Genomic DNA, 23,818 nt, shown 5'->3' with positions numbered 1-23,818 from the left:
ACTTCTTTCTCTCCCAGTCAACAGCTAAATTTCAGCTGAAGAGTTAAAACCTCATTATCTGTTTGGCCTCTGAGAAAATTGCTGAGAAAAATCCTCTGAAGCGTCGCATCGTTTGATTCTCGTAACAGAGTCGCCAAAAAGCGAGCGAGTGAGTGAGAATTTTTTTTTTTCCTTCTCTCGACAGTGACTTGTGATTCTATATTCGGATTTTTATGCTTGATTTTTGCTGATCCGAGTCTGATTCTTAGGTTCGAATACCTTCGTTTTTTGGTAGCTTGCTCGTTACTCATCGATAATGGCGACGGAAATAAGCTCGTTCACCACTCAGTCGCTGTTGAGTCAGGATCGTAAAGCGGTGGTTTCGATGAACTTGTTCATCTCGCTTCTCTGCGCTTGCGTAATCATAAGCCATTTGCTCAGGAAAAATCGGTGGATGAACGAGTCAATTATAGCCCTGGCCATTGTAAGTTTCTGTTTATATAATTATAAACCTCTGTTCTGATTGCTTATTTTTTTACGAGACTGATTTGTGTTTAATAATAAAAAAAAAACAAAAAAAAAACTGAGTTTAGTTATGAATATATACAGGGACTTGGTAGCGGAGTTTTCATATTGTTTACGACCGGAGGGAAAAGCTCTCATCTGATGTCGTTCAGTGAAGATGTTTTCTTTAATTATGTTCTACCGCCCATTATTTTCAACGCCGGGTAATTTTTTATTTTTTATTTTTCACCAAATTTTCAAATAATTCCTAAGATTTTCCTGTTTATGTTTGATATATATTATCACTTTTTGAGTTTGGCTTGGCGGAATTCTGATTTGTATTAGGTAAATTTTATTGCCTGTAACTTAATTAGCGAATTAAGTAGACTGTTTGGATTCTAAATTTGATAAAAGTTCATTGTGTAACTTAACTGATTATTGATTAGTTAGGTTTCTGTAAAAAAGTGTGCGAAAAAAAAAAATTATGTTTCTGTTTAATCACAAAAGAATGAAAATATATTCATCTGTTTCTGAGATTTAAGCTTCATATAATTTTTCTTTTGTTATTCCCCATTGGGACCTCATTGTTTTTCCATCTGAAAATATAGAACCGCAGATATATATATATATATATATATATATATATATATATATATATATATTCGAGTGTAAAGTATTTTAAAAACCCCCTAACTCGACCGCTGATTTTTGGTATATTTGATTGTCTTTCCAAACTATGTTACAGGTTCAATATGAAGAGGAAGCAGTTCGTGAACAATGTCGTGACGATCATGATGTTCGGTGTCTTTGGCACTTTCATATCGTTTGCCATTATTTCATTCGGTACAATTCAACTCAAGTTAATAGATCGTTTTGCATTGGTGAAATCGCGGAAACTTAAACCTTGTTACTAATTGATTTCACCGCAGGTGCTATGCACTTCTTTGAGAAAATGAACGTGGGTCCGCTGAAGCTCGGAGATTATCTCGGTAACTCGCTGCTCTTTTTTAATCTTGAAACTAAAATCCCACTTATTACGTGCGTATGAACGATCTTCTATTTCGTCGCAGCAATTGGAGCGATATTTTCTGCGACAGACTCTGTTTGCACATTACAGGTACTTTGTCTTTCTATGTGCTGATCCTTTTTAACGCGTGAAACATGACAGATATTATTGACATTTTTTAAATCATATCTATCATTATTGCAGGTCCTTAATCAGGATGACACACCATTGTTGTACAGCCTGGTTTTTGGGGAAGGGGTAATAAATGATGCAACATCGGTGGTGCTGTTTAATGCGATTCAGAGATTCGATCTCTCGCATATAGACTCGGCTATAGCTTTGAAACTAGTTGGAAACTTCGTTTATCTATTCATAGCAAGTACGTTGCTAGGAGTATTTGTAAGATTCTGACTTTGTGGCGCCCTTGTTTTTGTTTTCTTCATTTTGGGCATACTTGAGATCTTAAAAACCTTTCATTATTCTTATTCTTATGCTCGTAGGTTGGATTAATAAGTGCTTATACTACGATTAAACTTTATGACAAGCACAGGTTTGTAAAATAGTATTGAAAGAAAATTACGTTACCAAGTCTTTACTTTTATCGTCAAATTTTTATGATGTATTTTAAAATAAATTACTTCAAGTCTATTTACTATGTTGATATTTCTTTGAATAGAGAAAATACTACCGATCGTGAGGTGGCTACAATGATACTAATGGCTTATATGTCATATATGCTAGCCGAAGTAAGAATTTCAATTACTTGTAATTTTTTTTGTTCTCCTAGAATACTATCAAGCTATAAATCTTTATTTTGTTTGCAGCTATTAGATTTAAGTGCGATCCTTACAGTATTCATATGCGGAATCGTCATGTCTCACTATGCTTGGTATAACCTCAATATGTCTTCGCGCACAACAACAAGGTATTTACTTACTAGATTCAGGATAAAGATGAATGTTTCAATTTTAATATTTATATTTTTTTTGTATCGCAGACACACTTTTAGAACTCTATCATTTGTCGCAGAGATATTTATATTTATCTATGTTGGCATGGACGCCTTAGACATTGAGAAATGGAAAATTGTGAGCAGCCGGTACGTTAACTATTTTTAAACTCTTGATGTACTATTTATATAACTTCAACAATACACATGCTTTTCTTTGTTTCAATGTGGGATTGATCTCATGTGCTCGTTTCCTCAGCCTTGAAACGCCTTTCGGTGTGAGCTCGGTACTCTTGGCACTGATTCTCGTTGGAAGAGCAGCCTCCGTATTCCCTTTATCTTTCTTGTCCAACTTGACTAAAGAGTCATCACTTGACAAACTCAATTTAAAGCAACAAGTAAGTCTATATCTATACATTTGGCTTTGTAATCCTAAAAAAAGCTCTAGTCTTTATAACGTCTCGACCGTTATGGTCTTATTTGCAGGTCACAATTTGGTGGTCGGGGCTTATGCGCGGAGCTGTTTCCATGGCACTATCATACAATCAGGTTCACAACAGCAAACATTTTTCACTATTCAATCTCAACCACATAATGTCTCTGAAAAAAAAATTGTTAAAAACTTGAATCTCAATTCTCGTTCACGCAGTTTACTAGTCCGGACATCAAATATCTTCAACGAAATGCGGTCATCATCACCAGCACCATCACAGTTGTTCTCTCCAGCACAGTGGTAAAACTCGAGTACCTGCGCATTTCATTACTCGCGAAATAAGAAAATACGAATATAGTTACAAGCTTTGGAGAGGCTTGTTTTCTTTTGAGGGAATACCCAGATCTAATAAATTCTAATTACCTCAATACCCAAACTAATCCCCTCTAAATGATAACCTCTCTTTATAGACTATCAACTCATAGTACACTAAGTCTAACCTTAATCAACAATTAATCAGTGATCTCATTGCCTAAAATCCTACCTACATATCATATATACAGAGCAATCCATGACCAAGAAAACAATTTGTATTATACCAGTAGATGTGTACATAGTTCTAGAATTTACAAGAATATTATAAATATCTAGAACTAATTAAAATAGGAAAAATAATACTAAATAGCCATTTAAAACTAATTGATATTAGCAGGATAGTCAAAGTTACATGGTCAAATTGACACTGTGATCAATATTTTTGAAGATTTATATAAGCAATAATATATATATATTTCAAAAAAATTAATCATAGGGTCAAAAACATTATTGAAACATGGTACTTGCACATTTTGGCTATTTCACCAATTTTAGACAAACTTTAACTATTTTGTAAATCTATTAATATCAATGCTAAAACACTCATTAAAAAAATTCTAGAAAAATCTATTAAAAAATATGTTTACTTATCCTAATAAAATATTAATCTTAGGGTATATGTTTACATTTGAACTTGTCTAAAAACAACAGGTGATTGGATTAATTACAAAGCCACTAGTGAGGCTTTTGTTTCCTTCCGAGAGGGAGGTCGAGGAATCGTCCCACGACCCGTCCACTCCCAAATCTCTCACCGCGCCTCTTCTGCCGAGAAACCTCAGTCTAGAAGGTGACGATTTGGAGTTCAACGCCGTTGAGCCGGTCCCACAACTGGCGACCCGGCCCAGAAGCCTTAGGATGCTTTTGAACGCCCCGTCCAACACAATCCACTGCTATTGGAGAAAGTTCGACGACGAATTCATGAAGCCCACGTTCGGGGGCCGGGGCTTCTCGCCATGCGAACCGGGCACGCCTCCCTCGGATTGAGTAAGCGACAGATTTATTACGGTTTCGCCACTGACAACACGAGAGAGAAGATGAGAATCCATGCTTTGAGCTAGGCCTTTGAGGGTCAGTTTTCTTGTTTTTGGGTTGTTTCACGTGTTATTTTTCATAACGTGAGGTGACTCTGCATGGTGGTCATATTTTACAAAACAAAAACAAAAAATATAAAGAAAAAATAAAGTACTAATTATGGGAAGCTAATTAGGGTATAGGGATTTGGTTTGAATTTACAAGCTTGGTTTGTGTATAGTGGAAAGGATTATGGAAATTTTGTTTTTTGAAAGAAAATAGAGTGATGGTTGATATTTGCTTGGTCATTTTTTTTTATTGGATTGTTTTTTTTTACAGTGATTTTTGGTGGCTGTGTTTTAAGAGGTTTTGTAAAACATTGATTCACAATTATATCTGCTTAGTGCTAATCAATGAAATTTTATAGGTGATATATGTTTGATACTTGGCCTAGAAGCCTATCATTGAAAAAGAATGAGCAAATAATGTCATTTCTTGTTTTTGTTAAATATAGAAACGACATGTTTGAATCCATGTCGTAAAAGGCATACTGTAATGCACAAACAATAAGAAAATTTTATTATTAGACGAGATGTTTTACATGCGACGTTACAATACAACACATTAATATTCTACAGAATGGAAAGAAAAAAAAACAATCAAACAAACATCATTCTCTCTGAATGGTGGGAGATCAAAATAAGTGAATCATTTTTTTTTTAATTATTTTTTTTTTTCTGAATTCTTCTAGGAATGAACGAAATAACCTATCGCCATTCCGATGAGAGCGATCATGAAAACATAAAGCAATGGAAACCCAACTTGTACATTTGTCTCATTGTTTTTCTTCATCATCTCCTACAAAAAAAAAATATAAATATCATAGCTGGATTAGCTAAAGCAAATTTATTTGTATTTTAAATAATTTAGTACCCACCAATTCATTCTTCAGATATTCCTTCTCTCTGCTGCTCTTCTTCTTTTCTTCTGTCAGCTTCATTATAGTAAATTCAGCCTAAAATATTATCAGGGAAAAAAAAAATGATAGTAAGCTAAGACAGGGGATATTTAAAATAAATAAATAAATAAAAACTCAAGAAAATTCAGAGTCGGTATTTTTTTAGAGAAAACAAAAGAGACCTCTTTTAGCTTTGAGTCGATGAAAGAAAGCTTGACTGTCAAGTCTTTAGAATCCTTGGATGAGTGTAAAAATTGAGAGTCGGTTGATGGATTTTCTTCACCGAAATCCCCTTTCAATTTTCCGTCAAGTTCGCATAAATCCTCTGTAGTTGATATCGAATTGTTCCCATCTTCCGATCTCGACTCATCCTTTTCCTTTCCCTCAACAACCTTAAAGTCCCCAAAAAAAAAAAATAATAGCAAAAAATGAAGGTCCTCAATCCCATGAAAGTATAAGATCGTAAATAAGCGGTTTAACGTTTTTTCCCCTCGAATTTTTTATCACATGTCTAAAAAATCCGTTCAAAATTGGACAAAATGGGAAGTGATGTAACAGTTTATAAATTAGAAGTAAATAGTTGATACGTTTGGAACTTCAAGTGACACTTTGTTACGCGAGTTAACGTTCAATGAGAATTGTTTTTTAATTTTTTTTCTAAATTTTTTTAGTCTTTGTGTCACACTTTTGGAAACAAAAATTATAGATATGAAATAGAGAAATTGCCCCATTTGCCACTAATTTTATAACATTTTCCCACTTTCCACCAAAAGACTAATTTAGCCCAAAATGCCACCGAGATGTCAACATTGTTGACATCTATGTTGACATCTCATAGTGAAAGGAAAAAAAATAGATGTCAACATTGTTAACATAGATGGTGGTATTTTGGGACAAATTAGTGTTTTGGTAGAAAGTGAGAAAATGTTATAAAATTGGTGGCAAATTGAACAATTTCTCTATGAAATATATGTGTACCTTGAGATGTGATGTTACTTTTTCAAGTCCACTCGTTACTTGACTATCATTCTTATGGATTGAAGTTTCATGGCATTGTTCTTGTTTTGATTCTCCGTCTTTCGGTGATATCACCGGTGAATTTGGAGGGCTAACAAGCAAAACTCTCAATTTCACCTCTTCAACGTACTTCTCTCCGTCTCTCAAAAACTGGGCAGTTAAAGAATATAAATAAATTTAAGGTCACTTAAGCACATAAAAGAACATGATATAAAGATAATAAAAAAATAAAAATAAAAAAGCGAATTTTGTACCATTGCAGATGTGATCTCATCTTCGGTTGTTCCACCGGGAACAATCGTGCTTTGGATTAGAAATTTGTCTTTGCACTGCAAATCGAGCGGAGCTACTTTTTGAGCTTGCATTGTCACTGCAAAAAAAATTACAAAAATTATATCACATTTTTTTTAAAATTTGATCGAAGTAACGTGTTTTACAAACCCGTGAAATCGCAAGTTGCGTTGGGCTTTATGACTCCGGTGTTTGGTCTGACGCAGTATTTCTTCGGAGAAGTGGTCTTTACCTGACAAAACATTTTACTTTTATTTTTATTTTTCGCAAAATCTTGTGATCAATTCTATATAAAAAAAAAATAGTTGGTTAATATCATGAGATTTTGAATCACATTGGTGTACCTTGAAAGCAACATGTTCATCAGACTTGTTGCCAAGTTGAATCGAGCAAGAACTTTGTTTCTTCATCGCAACTATAGAGGAAGAAAAAAAATTAGACCAATAAAATCATTAACCTAACTTGAAAACCAAAAGAGAAAATCAAACAATCACTTTTAAGATATATATGTAAACTTGCTTAATTGATTTTACTTACATGTAAACTTGAGCTCACAAGGTCGAATTTCCAAAAGCTCGGAAGCCATTGCTCCTAAAACCGGAATTCAAATCAATTTGAGATAGCCACAAAATTAAGTGGCTCATAAGAAAAAATTGTACTCCAAAATCAAATTCACAAACCAAAAAAAATTCACAAAAAGTCTACTTTACTGTGTTCATAATTGTATTTGCTATACGATCTTATTAATTTTTTTTTAATATTATAAAAAAAAAATTGGATTTTTGCCTGAATTCTGTCACCTATTAGAAAGACAAACAACATAGCTGGCAGAACACTCACAAAAGTTAAATTTCATGCCACAAATATCTTACACCCTTTCACACAAAGTCACAAAGTAAAAGATTCTTTTTAATTCCCTCAAAAAAAAAAAAAGATTCTTTTTATTTTTAACCTTTCTTTTTCCTACAATTGATTTTGCATTTATTAAGAAGATGACATTCGAATCAAACCCAAGACTTGGAAACCCAATTTCAACCTTCAAATCAAAGCTTTATAATTTAAAAGGCAACGGTACAATATCAAACACAAGCACAAACCGCAATATATAACTCACAGTCACACATATACATACATGCAATGCAAGTACATATCTATATGAGAAGTGTATAGAAAGAAATACACACACAAAAACAAAAACAAAGAAGGAAAGAAAGAAGGCGAAACCTGAATGGAGAGAAGATGAGATCTGAAGTGAGACAAAGTTGATGGAACGAAAAATACAAAAACACTGAAAATAATATTATATGCCTCTGAAGAAGAAGAAGAAGAAGAAGAAGAAGAAGAGAGAAGTATAAGCAAAGAAAACAGAGATTTGAGAGAGAGAGAGAGAGAGAGAGAGAGTGGCGTTTGTTGCTTTTATTTTATGTTCGAGTGGGACTCTCTCTGTCTAAATTCTAAACCGTTATTTTTTTCTTTCTTTTTTTTCTTCTTATATTTTCCTTCGTTTTCCGTTTTCTGATTTCACTCTCTAAAATGATGATTCTGTTTTTGTCATGTATTAATTTTATTTTTATTTTCAGAGTTTTTTTTTTATCGAATTTTTTTTTTTTGAGAGAGTCGTTACTTTCTTTTGGGTAACGGACTTACTATTTTGTGTATCCGACTCGGCTCGGCTTGGCTCATTTATAGTGGAAATTATCTGATATTAGCCTTTTAGAAACTTTTTAAGAAAATATATAAAGTATTTATGGAATATTTCAAAGTTGAAGATATTCATAAAATTACTATCTTCAAATAAGATATTTGTAGAATTTACCCTAATTATGATTATTACTATATTGAAGATTATTAATAACTTATTAATTTTGAAAAATCTAGCGTGGCATTTTCTCCAAACGCATCGAGTGATAAATCAAAATTAATTTGTATGTTCTCGTGTAGTTAAAATGCAGTACGCTTACGGTAATATATGAAAGTCCAGATCCACTGTTTTATCAAAACGTGAGATATTGTGAAGAGATTAGCAACACTTGTAAATACAACATAGTAAGAAATAAAAGACACCACGAATGAGGGGATGCGAATCCCGGTGAAAAGAATAACTTCACTAATCGAAAGTATGAGTACAATCCGGAATACAATGAATGATAATCTTTCACTATTCCTAACTCAAATACCAACTTAGCTTGTTACTAATCTTAGATTTGAGCTCCCATCACTTTTCACTTTTACAATCACTCGGTGTGTCAAAGAACCTCACTTAACAACATTCAAATAGGAGGTTTGATTTACTTGCTCGAGAACCACTCCCAGCAAAACCAGAGACACAAAAACCCTCTTCAGCTGGGGTGTTTTTCGGCGTGAATAATGTGTAACCCTACCAAGGGTTTTTACTCTCTCTTTTATAAGAAACAGACCAAGAGAATGTCATCTGATCTAAAACAATGCCAGATGGCACACATCCATTGAAAACAGTAAAAAGCTGTCAGCGGCGTCACAACAAGAGCTGACACAGCTTGAACAGAAAAATGTTCTTCGAGATGCTAGAAACAACATGAGTGACAAAAACAAGAGCCTGAACCAAACAACCAATTTCCTTGTAACAACAATATATGTTTTTCGACCAAGCACTTTTAGCTAAAGTATCTTGTGTTCTCTCTAGAAAATATTTAGGTAAATGGTCTCAACTGTATCAACTTTGATACTTTGGACCAAAATAAGTCAAATTATATTTTTGCACATTTTTACTAATAATTGTAGACTTATATATCTACAATTGTTGTTATTTGTAGATTTATAAGTCTACAGTTTATAACAACTGCATACTTTCATGTCTACAACTACCAGTAGAAGTGTTCAAAAATATAATTTGGTTTATTTTGGTTCAAAGTATCAAACTTGCTACTACTTGTGACAATTTCCCAAATATTTATTGGTAAAGAATATGATCAATGTAGAGGTGGATTAAAATCCTTGTATTAATTGGGCCTCGTTGGGCCTTTAACCTTTTAACGAACATGGTGAGCAAATGCATACTCGAGTCGGGCCAGACAAGAAAGCCCGCATAAATAAAAGAAGACAAGTCGAGGGGAGGAAATCACGAGGTCAAAATTGGCCCAAAGACTCGGTCAAATCCAGGGACGAGACCACGTCCGCGAGAATGTAGGATGGTGTGGAATGAAGAGAAAGATGGACACAACAACGGCTATGGCCATGTCACCGCCCCGATATTAGGATCTCGTATTTTTAAATCTTTTCAATTATCTATAAATAGCATAAATAGCATATATTAATAGGAAAATGGACGTAATTTTTATTTTTTTTATCACACACATTACTTGCAATCTCTCAATAGTCATTGTATTACACAAGATATCATTCAATACAAATATTTTCCTTCATGTCTTCGTGTTCGTACTCTTTGTTTAGTTTTTGTTCTTGAATCCGAATATCATCGACGTGAATTTGAGGCCCATAAATTAAAAATAAATCGATCTTTTCGTGACTGTTTTGATTTCGGTTTTCCGACTTCAACAATCAACATCGTTTGCAAACATCATATTCATATGGGGCGGTCAAGAACTGTTGGATAAGGGATGAAGGTGGTGTGTGGAATAGAGGAGATGAGATCTCAATCTACAACGATTAGATGGATGTCTTCACCATCTCGACTTTGAGAGATTGAAATTATTACCTTTATCCACGATTTTATTTTATTTGTCTCGTGAAGCTCATTAGTTTAATTTTGGCCATACTACGCCCTTTGCTAAGCACAAAAATTGTATGGCATCTCGACATCAAATGTTATTGGAAGACCTCTAGAGTTTTTACATAATGTATTGATGGCTAATTTTGCCTAGTTTCTTGTGAGTTAATAAAATTTCCTACTATCACAATTAAAAAATCTCTCTTAGCGCAAAATACATACATGTTTTTTTTTTTTAAAACAAGCTAGGAAATGGGCGTCCTAGTACGGAGGTGTTGAATCTTTTTTTCTTTCTAAATGGAGGTGATCGTTACTAAATACAATTAAATATCTCTTTATGTATATATTTTTTAATTTAGTCACATTGGTGACACTATTTTGAGATTTTAACTGCATAATTATTTAAATACGTATCCATTAATTTATCATGTGATATAAAATATAGAATTGTATTCTTTAAAAAAATCATAACTTGGGTTTCTAAATTTTAATTTTGACAAATTAAGTGTCTATGGAAAGTTCTCGACAAGAAAACTTTAGGCTCCCTTCCACCATTCATAATTTTATAATATGTAACGAGGAATCTTTATATAGCCAGGCTCCCTCCCACCCTCCATAAATTGACAATTAAAAAAGAAAAGAAAAAAAGAATGAACCTTATTTGGAGATATTGAAAATCTGAAAAATCTGATATTAAGTTGTGACAATTATATAGTTAGCTCAATTAAAAATCTGTGATAAAAAATAATGAGAATTGGATATGAATTTGTATTTTCGAAAATAAATGACAGAAATGTATAAAATTTTCAAAGAAATTCCCATCATTCTTTTCTTTTATGTCAAAATTTATGCAGATATTGTTTTGTCTGCATAAAATTTTATGCAATACAGGCACTTAAAGAACTCTTAGAAATATCTTTTCGAAAAAAAGACACAATTTTATTCCCTTTATTTTCATCAAAATACTTATGTTCAAGGTCCAATTCCCAAAAATAATTTATTTGTGTTTTAGTTACGTTAAGGCTAAAGATGCAAATTCGGTTAAATAAATACTTTTGATTTATTTTTTAACCTAAATTAACCGGTTAAAATTAACCGTTCGGTTAATTTTAACCGGTTAATTTTCGGTTAACCTAGATTATAAGACTTATTAAATAAAAAAATACAATATATTATTTTTCAAATTAATTTAACTTTAATTATAATTAATAATATCTATTAAAAAAATTTAATTTAGTTAAACTGAAATTTATTAAAATTTATATACGAATTTATAATCATTTTTAAAAAATTAATTATATCAATTTACTAATTAATTTAATTATAATGATATTAAAGTTATTAATTTCTTAAATAAATTTAAATATCAAATAAAATATATTAAAATAAATCGGTTAATTCGGTTAATTTTGGTTAACCTAATTAAAAAAATTCGGTTAAACGGTAACCTTTAACCTAAATTTTCGGTTAAAGGTTAACCTAAGTTAATTGAATTTTCATTTTTAGTTAAGGCCAATTAACTTTGTGGTTCTAGCCAGCTGAGTAGTTTGCCAATTCAAGCTGCTCTTTGGTCTTTACATTTGCTAGCACCAAAAAAAAAAAAAAACAACTTCGGTCTTACATCTGTCGACTAACCAACCAATCATTTCACCTGAAGCATCATCAACAACAATATGATACAAAAATTTGGTAATTTTTTTTAAAAAAAAATCCCTTTCTAATTTCTCTTTCTTAAAAGAGAAGAAAGAGATTGAATAAAAGAATAGCAAGAGGATTGAATAAATTAGTAAAAAGTGCACTATCATGATCATCATCACCACCTTTAAATTCTTGTCCTTTTCCTTTTAATTTTATTTACCTATTTTTCCCCTCTTATAAAGTAAAGGGTTACAAAAGTTATATATGAGTGGTTTAATCAATTCATGGCAGGATCAGGGGTAGTAGAAATTTGTTTATTTGATCCTTTTGGTCTCTTTTCAAATTACAAAAAATCTTCTAAAAACTAAAAAAAAAGAGGCAACTTTAAGGTCATTTTTTTGCCCTTTCAAGCATCGCTTTTGGCCATTTGATTTTCCAATTTTATGAGCAAGTTTTGCAATCAATTATGGGTATATCAACCATATTCGTGTGTACTTACCCATAATAATAATAAACATATAAAACTTGTGCATAATGATACGAAATAGTATTATGATATTTTATCACCAACTCCCACGAAGAATGAAAATTGTTTCATTATTTCAGGTATGCCTAAGGCCACATTATGAAAAATCAATGTGAAATTTGGCTGAGATTTGGTTAAAGTTGCACGAAGTCTTTATTTGAACAAAGGTAAAACACTAGTTATCTAAAAAATATTGAAACTTCAAAATTGACGTTAATATACGTGAACTACTCACAGTTAATAATATTTGTTAAATTTCATCTTAAAACCAATTGATGTCAAGAGAAGAGGTCCAACCGATATATAAATACATGTTCATTCACACACACAACAAATGTAAGACTATCTCACTTCAATATTCCCCTTCATGTGTAGCGTGACTATGTCGAGTAATAATTTCTCTCACGCTTCGGGTGAGCCGGACCAAATTCAAGTTGTGTGAATGTACAAGGCTCTGATACCATGTTGAATTTCATCTTAAAACCAATTGATGTCAAGTCGAGAGGTCCAACCGATATATAAATCAAGTCGTACTTGTCAAATTTTGAAGAAAAAAAAAATTGTGACTAGGATGTCACGAAATCAGCACGCTTCGTGACTATGTTGTCTTTGTTATGTGACGATGTGATCACGAAATATGCGGAATTCGTGACGATAATGTCACGAAATCCATAATTTTCGTGACAACTTGATCATGGAACACCAAAATTTGATAGTGGTCACGACACGGTTTATGTTTCGTGACCATAAGGTCACAAAATATTAAGATTTTGTGACCATGTTGTCACGAAATTCCTTGTTATCACGAAATCCAGAAATTTTGTGACCTTGTTGTTACGAAATCCCAAATATTTGTGACAACAAAGTCACGAAACATAATATTTTATAGAAGAGATTGTCACAAAATTTTGAATTTCTCAATATATTAGTCCAAAATCACTTAGTTCATTAAAAAAATAATGGTTTATAACCTGGTGTCAACTTGCGGATAACGAAAAACCCAAAAACGAAACACTAAAAAAACGTAAGACCACAAAAGCCGTTGACATATTTGGATCGTGAGATGATGACTTGTTTCATTACGTAAATTTGAAAATTAACATAGATTGCTTACATTTCCCTTAGAATATATCATTTTCTTGAATTTTTAAAGAATAACATTAGTAAGTAAATTTCTTCCAACAAAATAATACAAGTCATTATCTCATGTAATGTTGACATTCATAGTTCTTAAGTGTTTTTTTTTTTAATTCCAACCTCGACTCGACACCACATTAGAAACCACTATTTGTCAAATAATCAAGTGATCTAGAGCGAACTTTCCAAAAAAAAAAAAAATTGTGACCGTCTTGTCATAAAATTGTTATGTTTTGTGACGATATGGTCTCTATTTTGTGACTACAAAGTCACAAAATATCAAGATTTCGTGTTCATGTTGTCACGAAATCCATAAATTTCGTGACCTTATAGTCACGAAATCCCAAAATTTTGTGACAAAAAAGTTACAATAAAGAATATTTTCTTGAAGATATTGTCACGTAATTTGAATTTCTCAAGAAATTAGTCTATAATCTCATGGTTCATTGAAAATTAGTGGTTTCCAACCTGGTGTCAACTTTTGAATACCTAAGAACAAAAAATGAAACACTAATTATTTTATTCAAACCTCTACATGATACCACGTTGTAAACCAATATTTGTCAAAGAATCAAGTGACTCTCGGCAAATTTGTCAAAGAAAAATTAAATTTTGTGACCTTGTTATCACTAAATTATAATGTTCTATGAGACTGTTGTCACAAAATTTACCAGTTTCGTGACAGTGTTGTCACAAAATTTAATCTTAAAACAAAACATGGTCAAGACCAGTCTTTATTGAAAGCACTCGCCAAGGGCTTCGCGTTGATACAAAAAAAATTCAGTAACGGAATTCAGAATCTAGATTTATGGACTTTTAAAATTTAGACCCCTTTCTTTATTCCATTCTTTCCCTCTCTTACTTTTATTATTTTATTAAAATATATTTTATTCAATATAAAAGGAAAAAATTAGGTTAAAATGGTCATTACACATGAAAAGAAAATATATTAATGAAAAATAAATATATAAATGAGATAAGGGTAGATTAGAAAAAAAAAAAAAAAACTCTCTCTCTCTCCTGAGATGGTCCTAGTTGTGACTTTTAAAAAAAAAAAACATAGTCGGGAAGATAATGAAATTTAGTCCTATAATGAGCAATTTCTAAAACGATAATTGCTTTGGGCCAACTAGAATTGTAGACCCGATATAAATTCAAAAAGTTTTTAATTAACAATTAAGTGGGCTTGTTTTAATTTTTTACCTGAAAACAAACAGTAAAAGTTTTATATTTTGGCCCTCACCTATTAGAAAAAGGATTATTCCTAAACTATGACCTTCACAATAGTTTTGGACCAAAATCCAATATCTCTAATTTAATCCAAAAACATGACTTGCTTTTTTACACAATTACGTTTTTATCCTTTTATTTCTTTCAGTTTTTTCTCATTGATTCTCTATTTCTCCTTTCTCTCGCTCCACCATTTTTTCCCTCTTCTACTCAGCCATCTTTGAAAACAACAGATGATTCACTTCACAAGCGTTGACACGAAATCAAAAGAGGAAGAACACCGCCAAGAGGATTGAGCTCTCTCCGTCGAAGCCCATCGATGTCTCGAAATCGGAATCAAAGCTCGCAACTTTTGAAATCAGGATCGAAGCTCACCGCGTCGCGGGAGAAAACGCATCACCATGTTCGTTTCACCATAAGTTGTACAACGGCGCGGCGAGCTCGAAACGAACATGGTGATGCGTTTTCTCCCGCGGCGTGGTGAGCTTCGATCCTGATTTCAAAAGTTGCGAGCTTTGATTCCGATTTCGAGACATCGATGAGCTTCGACGGAGAGAGCTCAATCCTCTTGGCGGTGTTCTTCCTCTTTTGATTTCGTGTCAACGCTTGTGAAGTGAATCATCTGTTGTTTTCAAAGATGGCTGAGTAGAAGAGGGAAAAAATGGTGGAGCGAGAGAAAGGAGAAATAGAGAATCAATGAGAAAAAATTGAAAGAAATAAAAGGATAAAAACGTAATTGTGTAAAAAAGCAAGTCATGTTTTTGGATTAAATTAGAGATATTGGATTTTGGTCCAAAACTATTGTGAAGGTCATAGTTTAGGAATAATCCCATTAGAAAATTATTTTTAGTCAAACGATCCTAATTTTTTGGAACCATTGCAATCATAGTTTGATTTTTAAAATTTTATTTTTGTAAGACTAGCTTAAATTTTTATTTTTTTATAATCTAAGGGAAATGGTGGTAATAATACTCAATGTTTGGTCAAATTAATACTTATATACTTAACGTTTTTTTTCTTTGGCAAAACCACATGTACGTCGGGTTGGGTTATTCGGTTTTATACTTTTGACGGACCCAACCCGATGCATTCGGTTTGTCAATTTGAAAACCCAAACCAAACTGCTTATGGTATATGAACCAAACCAACCCGAACCAAAAAAGATCGGGTTGGTTTGGGTCAGTTCGAGTCGGGTTGTTCGGGTTCACCATAATTTAGTAATGTAAATAAGTGTAAAACATTCAGAAAAAATCAATAGAAATATTTAAAGCAAATCTATAAAAAAAATCCAAACGAAAAAATCATAGAAACTAGAAAATCGCTATAATCTAAAATAAATAAATATTTTTTTTTTCTCTTGATCATGAAAACTCAAGTCTTATGCAAAAAATAAAATAAAAAGGAATTCAAGTCTGTTACTCTTTGCTAAAGTTCACGACGACGAAGACCTACAAAACAAATAATTAATAATGAATTAATTCGAATTCTCGTAGTAAGATCATGAATTATATATCATATATGTTTTATTTTTACCTCGATAAATGACAATATATTTTGTTTAAAAATAAGACCCAGAGCCAGAGCCAGAAAAAGAGCACGACCCTCCTGATTCGAAATTAAGAGACCCTGCTAATACCTCTGCAATTACAAAAGTACACAAGAATATTGGAATAAAATGTTATTGATAATATTTTTGAACAGTTTTTTGGGGCTTCTAATATTGGAATGAGGTTATAAATTACATGTTTTCACGATCGATTCTGAAGATTGTTGATTTTCTACTTCTTCTTTCAGTTCTTCCACAGTTAATGACACATCATCGCCAATCAACCAATCCCTCAAACAAATCAAAGCTTCTACCATTCTTTGGTGCAAAGAACTTCGAAATTCATCAAGAACTCTACCACCTGTAGAGGATGCTGATTCAGAAGCAACAGTTGAAACTTGAGCTGCTAAGATGTCTCGAGCAATGGATGATAAAGTTGGATACTTTGAGCTATTCAACTTCCACCAAGAAAGTATATCAAACTTAACAGACAAACAAGTGGCTCGCGCGATTCCATCAAGTATGCATCAACTTCATTCCTAGCACCATGACTGTAATCACAAGTTTCCATAAGTCTACTCAAGATGGCCGAAGTACAACTGTTGCTTTGAGGAATTGGCTGCGATTGAGACACTTGTTTTTCTTTGGTATATGTATGGTTCTCATTGTAAAAATCCAACAATTCTTGCAACTTCTCTTTAATTCGAAAGCACACCATATCAGCCTCCATCGTTTCACCGGTTGCCATTTCGATAAAAACCTCCACAAGTCCCATCTCGTACCGAGGGCCAAGAACGGCGGCAATAATCAACATGTCATTGATTTTGTCCGCAGCACCCCAATACTTATCAAACTTAGCCTTCATGTTGAAAGCCATGTTTCTTAAAATACTTGTTTGTACTGACTTTATTGTTGTTAACGGCTGCCTAACTTCATAGATTTCATGGAAGAACAAATTCGCCGTCGTGTAGTGTGTCTTGCTGAACTTCAATGATACCTCGTAGAATGTCTTCAAGAAAGTAACGTACTCTTTTTCTTTCTCCCAATCGATATCAGTTGAAGGCCCTTTCCGTTGTTTCCCATCTTCATTCTCTCTAAAATAGTTCTCGTAATTTTCGTCAACCACCATCATATCAAATGCCTTTTGGCATTTTATTGTTGTCTCTAGCATAAGATCTGTTGAGTTCCATCGGGTGGGAACATCTAAGCACAAACCAGCCTTTGTTGGAATAGATCTATGATTAAGAATAATTTATCGCTTCTAGCAAGCGGCGGAATATAAAAAAATTCTTTAAAACATGTAAAACGATTTTACTACCTAGACAAAGTGCATGAACATATAATTTAAAATTAATAACTATAAAGATTTTTCACTCGGTACCAACCTCGCTTGAAGCTTGAGCGTTGAGAAACCTTTAGAAAGGTTGAATCGCTCGTCTCTCCACTTAGCTCGTCTCCTTCGTGTCTTCTTGAACCTGAGTAAACACGATAGTTTCTACCACTAGAGTCTTCGAGTTTAGAAAGGATTTAGTGTTTGGGCACTATTAAACACAATGACTCAAGAACTAGTCTTAGAGCCAAAGAGCTAATACAAACGCTAGGTTTAATGAGAACCTATGTGCCAAAACAAAAGAGCAAGAAGAGATAAAGAGGGAGAGGGGTGGGCGGCCAGTCTAGAGAGAGAAGCTCTCAATCTAAAAAACTTGTGTGTTCAACATTGTGAATGAGGTGTGGTATTTATAGGAAGATGGATTGCCTTGAAGAGGTAATTTCCTCTTTTCTATTGAATATCACATATTCATGAGCATAATCTTTATTTCTCATTCTTATAAAAAATACCAAGGTTGAAAATAGTTTCCCATTTCCTTAGTCTTGGCCGTCCAACACCTTTGTGGCATGTGCCATAAATTTGTTTCCTCTTTTTTTTTTTTTGGAAAATATCTTCATACATCAATGCACAAAATAAATTCTCTATTTTCTTATATTGTCATGAACAAATAAAGAAACATCTAGAACAAGTTTTCTAGATGTTTCTTTATTTGTTCATGACAATATAAAAAAAGCTAATGTAGAATTTTCACATAAAATTCCATAAAATGAGATTTAATCCTCAAGGCCCAAATGTCCATGTTGGCCGTGTGGATCATCTACATTGTCATCATATGACAATGTCCAAAATCTTATTTTGACATTTATATCATCTTATTGTCCTTATGGATAAAATTACCATTTAGACAATTTTTCGTAAAATTCGTCTAGTTCAACACTTGAACTTGTTTTGACTTAGCTACTAGTTTAACAAATCTTACTCTAATGACTTGTGGTAGTGACCTCATGGATCCAAATGAACAAAGCTTGAGCTAGCATGCTTGGACACAAAAGTTCACAAACTTTTTCCAAGTTCTAGCTTAATGTCAACTGACTCCACTAAAGAGTTGACACTGAAAATTTCTCGGTTCAAATGAATATGTTTTTTACTCAAAATTCTACTTAATTGTGATGAGTGGATCCATTGAATATTATATATGTTTACCCTTCATGAATATCATCAACTAGATGAGATTTATAAAATTACCATTTTACCTTTCTAGTTGTTATTTCCTTAACTCTTTTGTCACTTATGAATAAGTTAGCAACAATGTATTGACGAGGAGCTAACAAGTCACATTGATGCATCCAAAAGAATCATGACTCAATTTGGACACTGGTCAGTTCATTTATTCACAGTCCAAGGAACAAAGCATGAGGTGATATACATTGCATTTCAGCAATCTTGTACATGAATTCCATATCTATAAGATCTTCACAAAGTTGTTCATGACATCTTCATAACTTAGTACTTCATCAATAGATCTTGTCTATATCACATAGTGAATCTAGAACTCTGACTTTCTCAAATGAGAGTACGTAAGCTATGAAATGACATGTCTTATTTCAGGATTGAGGGAAGCATGATGCAATTCATACATAGTGACTTTGAGACAGAAGAGGTTAAATGTTTTGTTCTTATACTGTCTCTAAAAGTGCACTGGTCAATTCAGTATCTTCAGAAGATACCTAGGAAGAACTATAGAGTCTCAAACTCTTTATGTCTCATAACCAGACATCATAGGTTCTATTAATAATCATACTGATATCAATAGCCCTTTGATCCTTAGATTGTGAATATACTGTTTTAAGCAAACCATGAAGAGTTTGTTCATGCAAATCTATATTTGACTCTTCATTTGTTGTTAAGTTTGTTTAATGACTAAAGACTAAGGTTTATCATAAAGCTTCAAACAAACAAGGAAAAATGAATGAAAGTTTCAACTCTGTATTAATTATTCAGCAGTTACAAGCAAGAGTCTTCATAAGACTTTATTACATCAAATGTATACAAGCTATGGCTACTACTCTTCTTGTGGGCACCAATGCCAACAACCTTAGAGTCGATTTTTTCTTCAACAACACATTCATCAAACTTCTTTGCTCTTGTTGTAGAAGACCGAACAAACTTCACTGCATTTCTAATCATCTCAACAGAATCATCGATTTCCTTCAAACCTTCAGTCACAGTCAAATTCACTATATGAGCGCAACAACGAATATGCAGAGACTTACCATCCAGAAGAACACAACCGGGGATATCTTGTAGTCTTCTTTGTAGGTAAGTCAATGTTGTATCATTTGAGTAAGCATTATCGACTGTGACTTAAACTAATTTTGTAATTCCACATTTGCGGTTACATGTCTCGAGCTCTCTTCCAATAATATCTCCTTTGTGGTTGGGAACAAGGAAAAATTGACGATTTTCTTATGCAACTTGCAGTTGTCATCTATAAAGTGAGCGGTTACACACATATAGTTTAGATTCTGAATAGACCTTCATGTATCTGTAGTTAGAGACACTCTATACTTCTGCAAGATTGTCTTCATACTTTTTTTTGCTTCTAAATATGTTTGATACACATCTCTAGCCACCGTAACTCGAGAAACAAGAACAAGTCTAGGCTGAATGGTGAAGCAAAATTGTTTGAAAAAACGATTCTCAATGTGCTTGAACGGTAACTCGGTACCAACTATGTACTCAACGCAAGCCCTCCCACCTTTTTCCTTGGTGAAGTTAGCCATAGTCAAATTACTAACCACATCACCACTCTCGTTTTTGCGTATCAAAATTGTTTGCTTTGGATCTTCTTTCTCTGGCCTTCTCGGAAATTTTTTACACCTTCCCATATGAGAATTCAAAGTGCTCGTACTATGCTTCTTTCCATGACAAGCAAAGTCCTCTTGACAATAATTACAAATAGCCCTCAAACCATTTGAAGTTTTGACAAAATGGTTCCATACCTCAGATCTTCTTTTAGGCTTTCTCTTCCCCAAAGTTGTTTGACTACTTTGAGTGTTGTTTGTAGTTTCATCATCTTCATCATGATCGCTTATTAGAATTGGCTCCAAAAAAGTATCCATTGTAATCAAGGTCTGTATTAAGAAATAAAAAATAACAAGAAACAATGATTAGTGGTCTTGGTGTAAACTGTCATCGCATCTGGCTCTTAATGTTACTCTAAATTAGTCATGAAAAATTACTAAGTTACACAATGTATACTAAACAACTTAAAATTTTTGTTTGGACAAAATACTTTAATCTCACACGCACAAGTTATCCACATCATTTAGAATTCATTCCGTAGAATGGTGTATCTCAACGGCTATTAGTCTTACCGACTGTTAGATGACTACACCTATAAAAAACTCGCCATTGCACACTACACATTTCTCGTCTTTGAGGAACAGATACAAATCTTTCTTCTTGTCTCCGTACACAATCTTCCCAAGGGACACAAACTATGAAATCACTTAAGCCAATAACATTCGCAGCATTGGTTAGCCACTCATTCTCTCCCTTTCGTCAAGATATTTGCATGGTCTAATCCACTAGTAACCAATATTTCAATCATATCTATTCGTTTCATCCTATACAAACCTTCAGTTTTCCCGACATATAGCAACCAACTATGCTAGGTCTCAAAAGGAGGAAAGTTCAATTGCAACAAGGCAATTTTTTTTCTTATAAAAAAGCAAGCACCTACACAATAACACGCACAAAACAATGATAGCTTTCTGATACCTTCCAGAACTACGTTATTTTTACTGCCTAGTAAAATGACATTGTAGAAATTGTCTATGACCCCGATATAAGACACACACACAAGAAAGCATGAAAACTTTTGACCAAATGAATATGGCAAAAATAATCGAATAAGACTATATAAGACGATGACTCACATTGCCCACAAACACAAACTGAGAATCAACTTCCTCCTTGTTTGCCTGGGTCGAAATAGCCGAAGATGGCTCTGGTTGCACAACAAATTCAATCAGCAGAAGAATCAGGAAAAAAGAAAATCAACAAGAGCATAATTAAGGATTAGATTTACATTTGCACATCCAACAAGAGCATAAACGTGCTTCTGATGATGAGTAACATGAAGAATTGTAAAAAAAACATAAAAAAATTCAAAGAGTCAATACATTGAACACATAGTGTTCAATTTCTTTGGATCGAAGAATCGTCTCAGTAGAGGAAAAAAACCATCTTCAGAAAACAAAACATGAAGAAGACTTATAAAGAGTCAATACATCAAACATATGGAGCCCATTTTTTTTTCTACTTACAGAGAGAGTCATCGATGGATTTTGGTCGGCCAAAGTTACAGACGACGTATCTACAATGAGCACAACACATGAAAGACATCGTTTAACATCAAATCTCTTGGAAAAAAATATCGATGATTAACTTACGATAGCAAAGAGAAAGCGCGATGAAATTTCAGCGTCTAAAATCAGAGAAATGGGGAAGAAAAATATCGTATAGCAAAGCAGTGGGATGTAACGGAAAGAGAAACAAATATTTTAGGGCTTCTTGATGACGGGTTGGGTCGGTGCGACCCGCTGTTCCATCGATGATAACCGAAACCGTCCGACGAGGATCAGCGGTTCGGTTTGGTGCACCCCGAAACTGGTCGGGTTTGTTCGGGTTGGAACCGCCGGGTCAGTGGGGCGGATTGGACGACAGGTTTCCTCGGGTTGACGGGTTCGGGTTACAAGCATAGTCATTACAAATAAAAAGAAAATATATTAATGAAAAATAAATATATAAATGAGATAAGGGTAGGTTAGAAAAAAAAAAGAAAAAAAAAACTCTCTCTCTCCTAAGATAGTCCTAGTTGTGACGTTTAAAAAAAAAACATAGTCAGGAAGAGAAAGAAATTTAGTCATAGAATGAGCAATTTCTAAAAAGATAATTGCTTTGGGCCAACGAGAATCGTAGACCCGATATAAATTCAAAAAGTTTTTAATTAACAATAAGGGCTTGTTTTAATTTTCACCTGAAAACAAACAGTAAATTTTTTATATTTTGGCCCTCACCAATTAGAAAATTATTTCTAATAAAATAATCCTAATTTTTTGGAACCATTGCAATCATAGTTTGATTTTTAAAATTTTATTTATGTAAGACTGGCTTAAATTTTTATTTTGTTATAATCTAAGGGAAATGGTGGTAATAATACCCAATGTTTGGTCAAAATACTACTTATATACTCAACGTTTTTTTTTCTTTGACAAAAATACCACATGTTAGGTTATAGTGGTTTCGTTACTACTCGGACCGTTAAGTTCAAACATAAATTTTAATGGTAAAGTATTTACGTGTAACTAAATTTGAAACTTTGAGTATTTTTGCCAAAGAAAAAAAATGAGTATATAAGTAGTGTTTTGTATAAACATTGAGTATTTTTACCACCATTTTCCCTTTAATCTAAGTTAAAATTGAATCCTTTAGCTGAATCATTTAACACATTTTTAGACGGTACATGGGACAATTTAACCAGTAGCTCAATCGTTCACTCTCATTTTAAAAAGAAGTCCAAATTTTATTTTATTAAAAAAAGTTCATCAGGTTCGAAGTAAATTAATTAACTAACTTAATATGTACCCTTAAGTTAATCAATTTACTGTGGATTATTTTTAATAAAATGAAATTTTGGTTAAAATTTTATAAGGAGATAAGAAAATGACTAGTTGCAACAAGTTATTGAAACCATTTTCATTAAAATTGTAATTCACCTTGTATAATAGGGCAATTTCTTTGAAGAAAAAGGTATATATGATTCAATATTAGGTAGAAAAAATATTATATTAACCATAACTACATAAGCATTAAGTAGTTATCTTTAGGATATTAATTTTATTTAAAATAATTAAAAACTACATGCCCTATATATTAGGAGTAGTAAGTCAATTGATGTGAAAATTGACATATTTACACCAGCTTTAAAATAAAATAAAAAGTGAAAAAAAACTGCCAATTAAAGACTTAATAAAACTTCTAGTTTAATATTAAAAAAATGAATTCCAATGAAAAGGACAAAACAGTAAAATTAACAAACAAAACATGATTAAAAATAGTGAAAATGACTAATTATTTAAAAATATTGAAATTATGACTATTTTTTAATCGCCGTA

The 23,818-nt window shown here is 32.8% G+C and overlaps 2 protein-coding genes across 2 annotated transcripts; one reads left to right on the top strand and one right to left on the bottom strand.

Moving 5' to 3' along the window:
• The first annotated feature begins 16 nt into the window (after positions 1-16).
• LOC149392889 (sodium/hydrogen exchanger 1-like) lies at positions 17-4,682 on the top strand. Its single transcript, XM_089616922.1, has 15 exons — positions 17-148; positions 249-463; positions 589-707; positions 1,229-1,326; positions 1,413-1,472; positions 1,554-1,600; positions 1,694-1,888; positions 1,990-2,039; positions 2,166-2,235; positions 2,314-2,414; positions 2,487-2,588; positions 2,698-2,836; positions 2,925-2,987; positions 3,088-3,171; positions 3,898-4,682. The coding sequence occupies exons 2-15, from the start codon at positions 296-298 to the stop codon at positions 4,228-4,230; spliced, it is 1,629 nt and encodes a 542-aa protein (XP_089473048.1). The 5' UTR covers positions 17-148; positions 249-295; the 3' UTR covers positions 4,231-4,682.
• Positions 4,683-4,810: 128 nt separating this feature from the next.
• LOC149392888 (vesicle-associated protein 1-3-like) lies at positions 4,811-7,913 on the bottom strand. The gene is made up of 9 exons (XM_089616322.1): positions 7,748-7,913; positions 7,061-7,114; positions 6,868-6,938; positions 6,674-6,755; positions 6,487-6,602; positions 6,194-6,382; positions 5,398-5,607; positions 5,195-5,272; positions 4,811-5,115 (listed from the first exon to the last, which is right to left on the bottom strand). Exons 2-9 carry the CDS (start codon positions 7,107-7,109, stop codon positions 5,005-5,007), a joined length of 906 nt encoding a protein of 301 aa, XP_089472448.1. The 5' UTR covers positions 7,110-7,114; positions 7,748-7,913; the 3' UTR covers positions 4,811-5,004.
• Between the last annotated feature and the right edge of the window lie 15,905 nt (positions 7,914-23,818).

The sequence above is a fragment of the Urtica dioica genome, chromosome 6, assembly GCF_054948205.1.
Source record: "Urtica dioica subsp. dioica isolate 48M chromosome 6, U.dioica_male_clone48M_v1_H2, whole genome shotgun sequence".
In the NCBI taxonomy this organism is placed as follows: Eukaryota; Viridiplantae; Streptophyta; class Magnoliopsida; order Rosales; family Urticaceae; genus Urtica; species Urtica dioica.
Note: the sequence above shows the minus strand (reverse complement) of the source record. Positions and strands in the feature narration are given on the sequence as shown.

What these genes read in the sequence shown, in the direction of transcription:
- LOC149392889 (XM_089616922.1), top strand. Translation starts at nt 296, where the DNA reads ATGGCGACGGAAATAAGCTCGTTCACCACTCAGTCGCTGTTGAGTCAG. An exon ending in TGGAAAATTGTGAGCAGCCG is followed by an intron (nt 2,589 to 2,697) that starts GTACGTTAACTA and finishes TCGTTTCCTCAG; the next exon opens with CCTTGAAACGCCTTTCGGTG. An exon ending in TGGCACTATCATACAATCAG is followed by an intron (nt 2,988 to 3,087) that starts GTTCACAACAGC and finishes TCGTTCACGCAG; the next exon opens with TTTACTAGTCCGGACATCAA.
- LOC149392888 (XM_089616322.1), bottom strand. Translation starts at nt 7,109, where the DNA reads ATGGCTTCCGAGCTTTTGGAAATTCGACCTTGTGAGCTCAAGTTTACA. An exon ending in TTGTGAGCTCAAGTTTACAT is followed by an intron (nt 6,939 to 7,060) that starts GTAAGTAAAATC and finishes CTTCCTCTATAG; the next exon opens with TTGCGATGAAGAAACAAAGT. An exon ending in CGCAACTTGCGATTTCACGG is followed by an intron (nt 6,603 to 6,673) that starts GTTTGTAAAACA and finishes TTTTTTTTGCAG; the next exon opens with TGACAATGCAAGCTCAAAAA.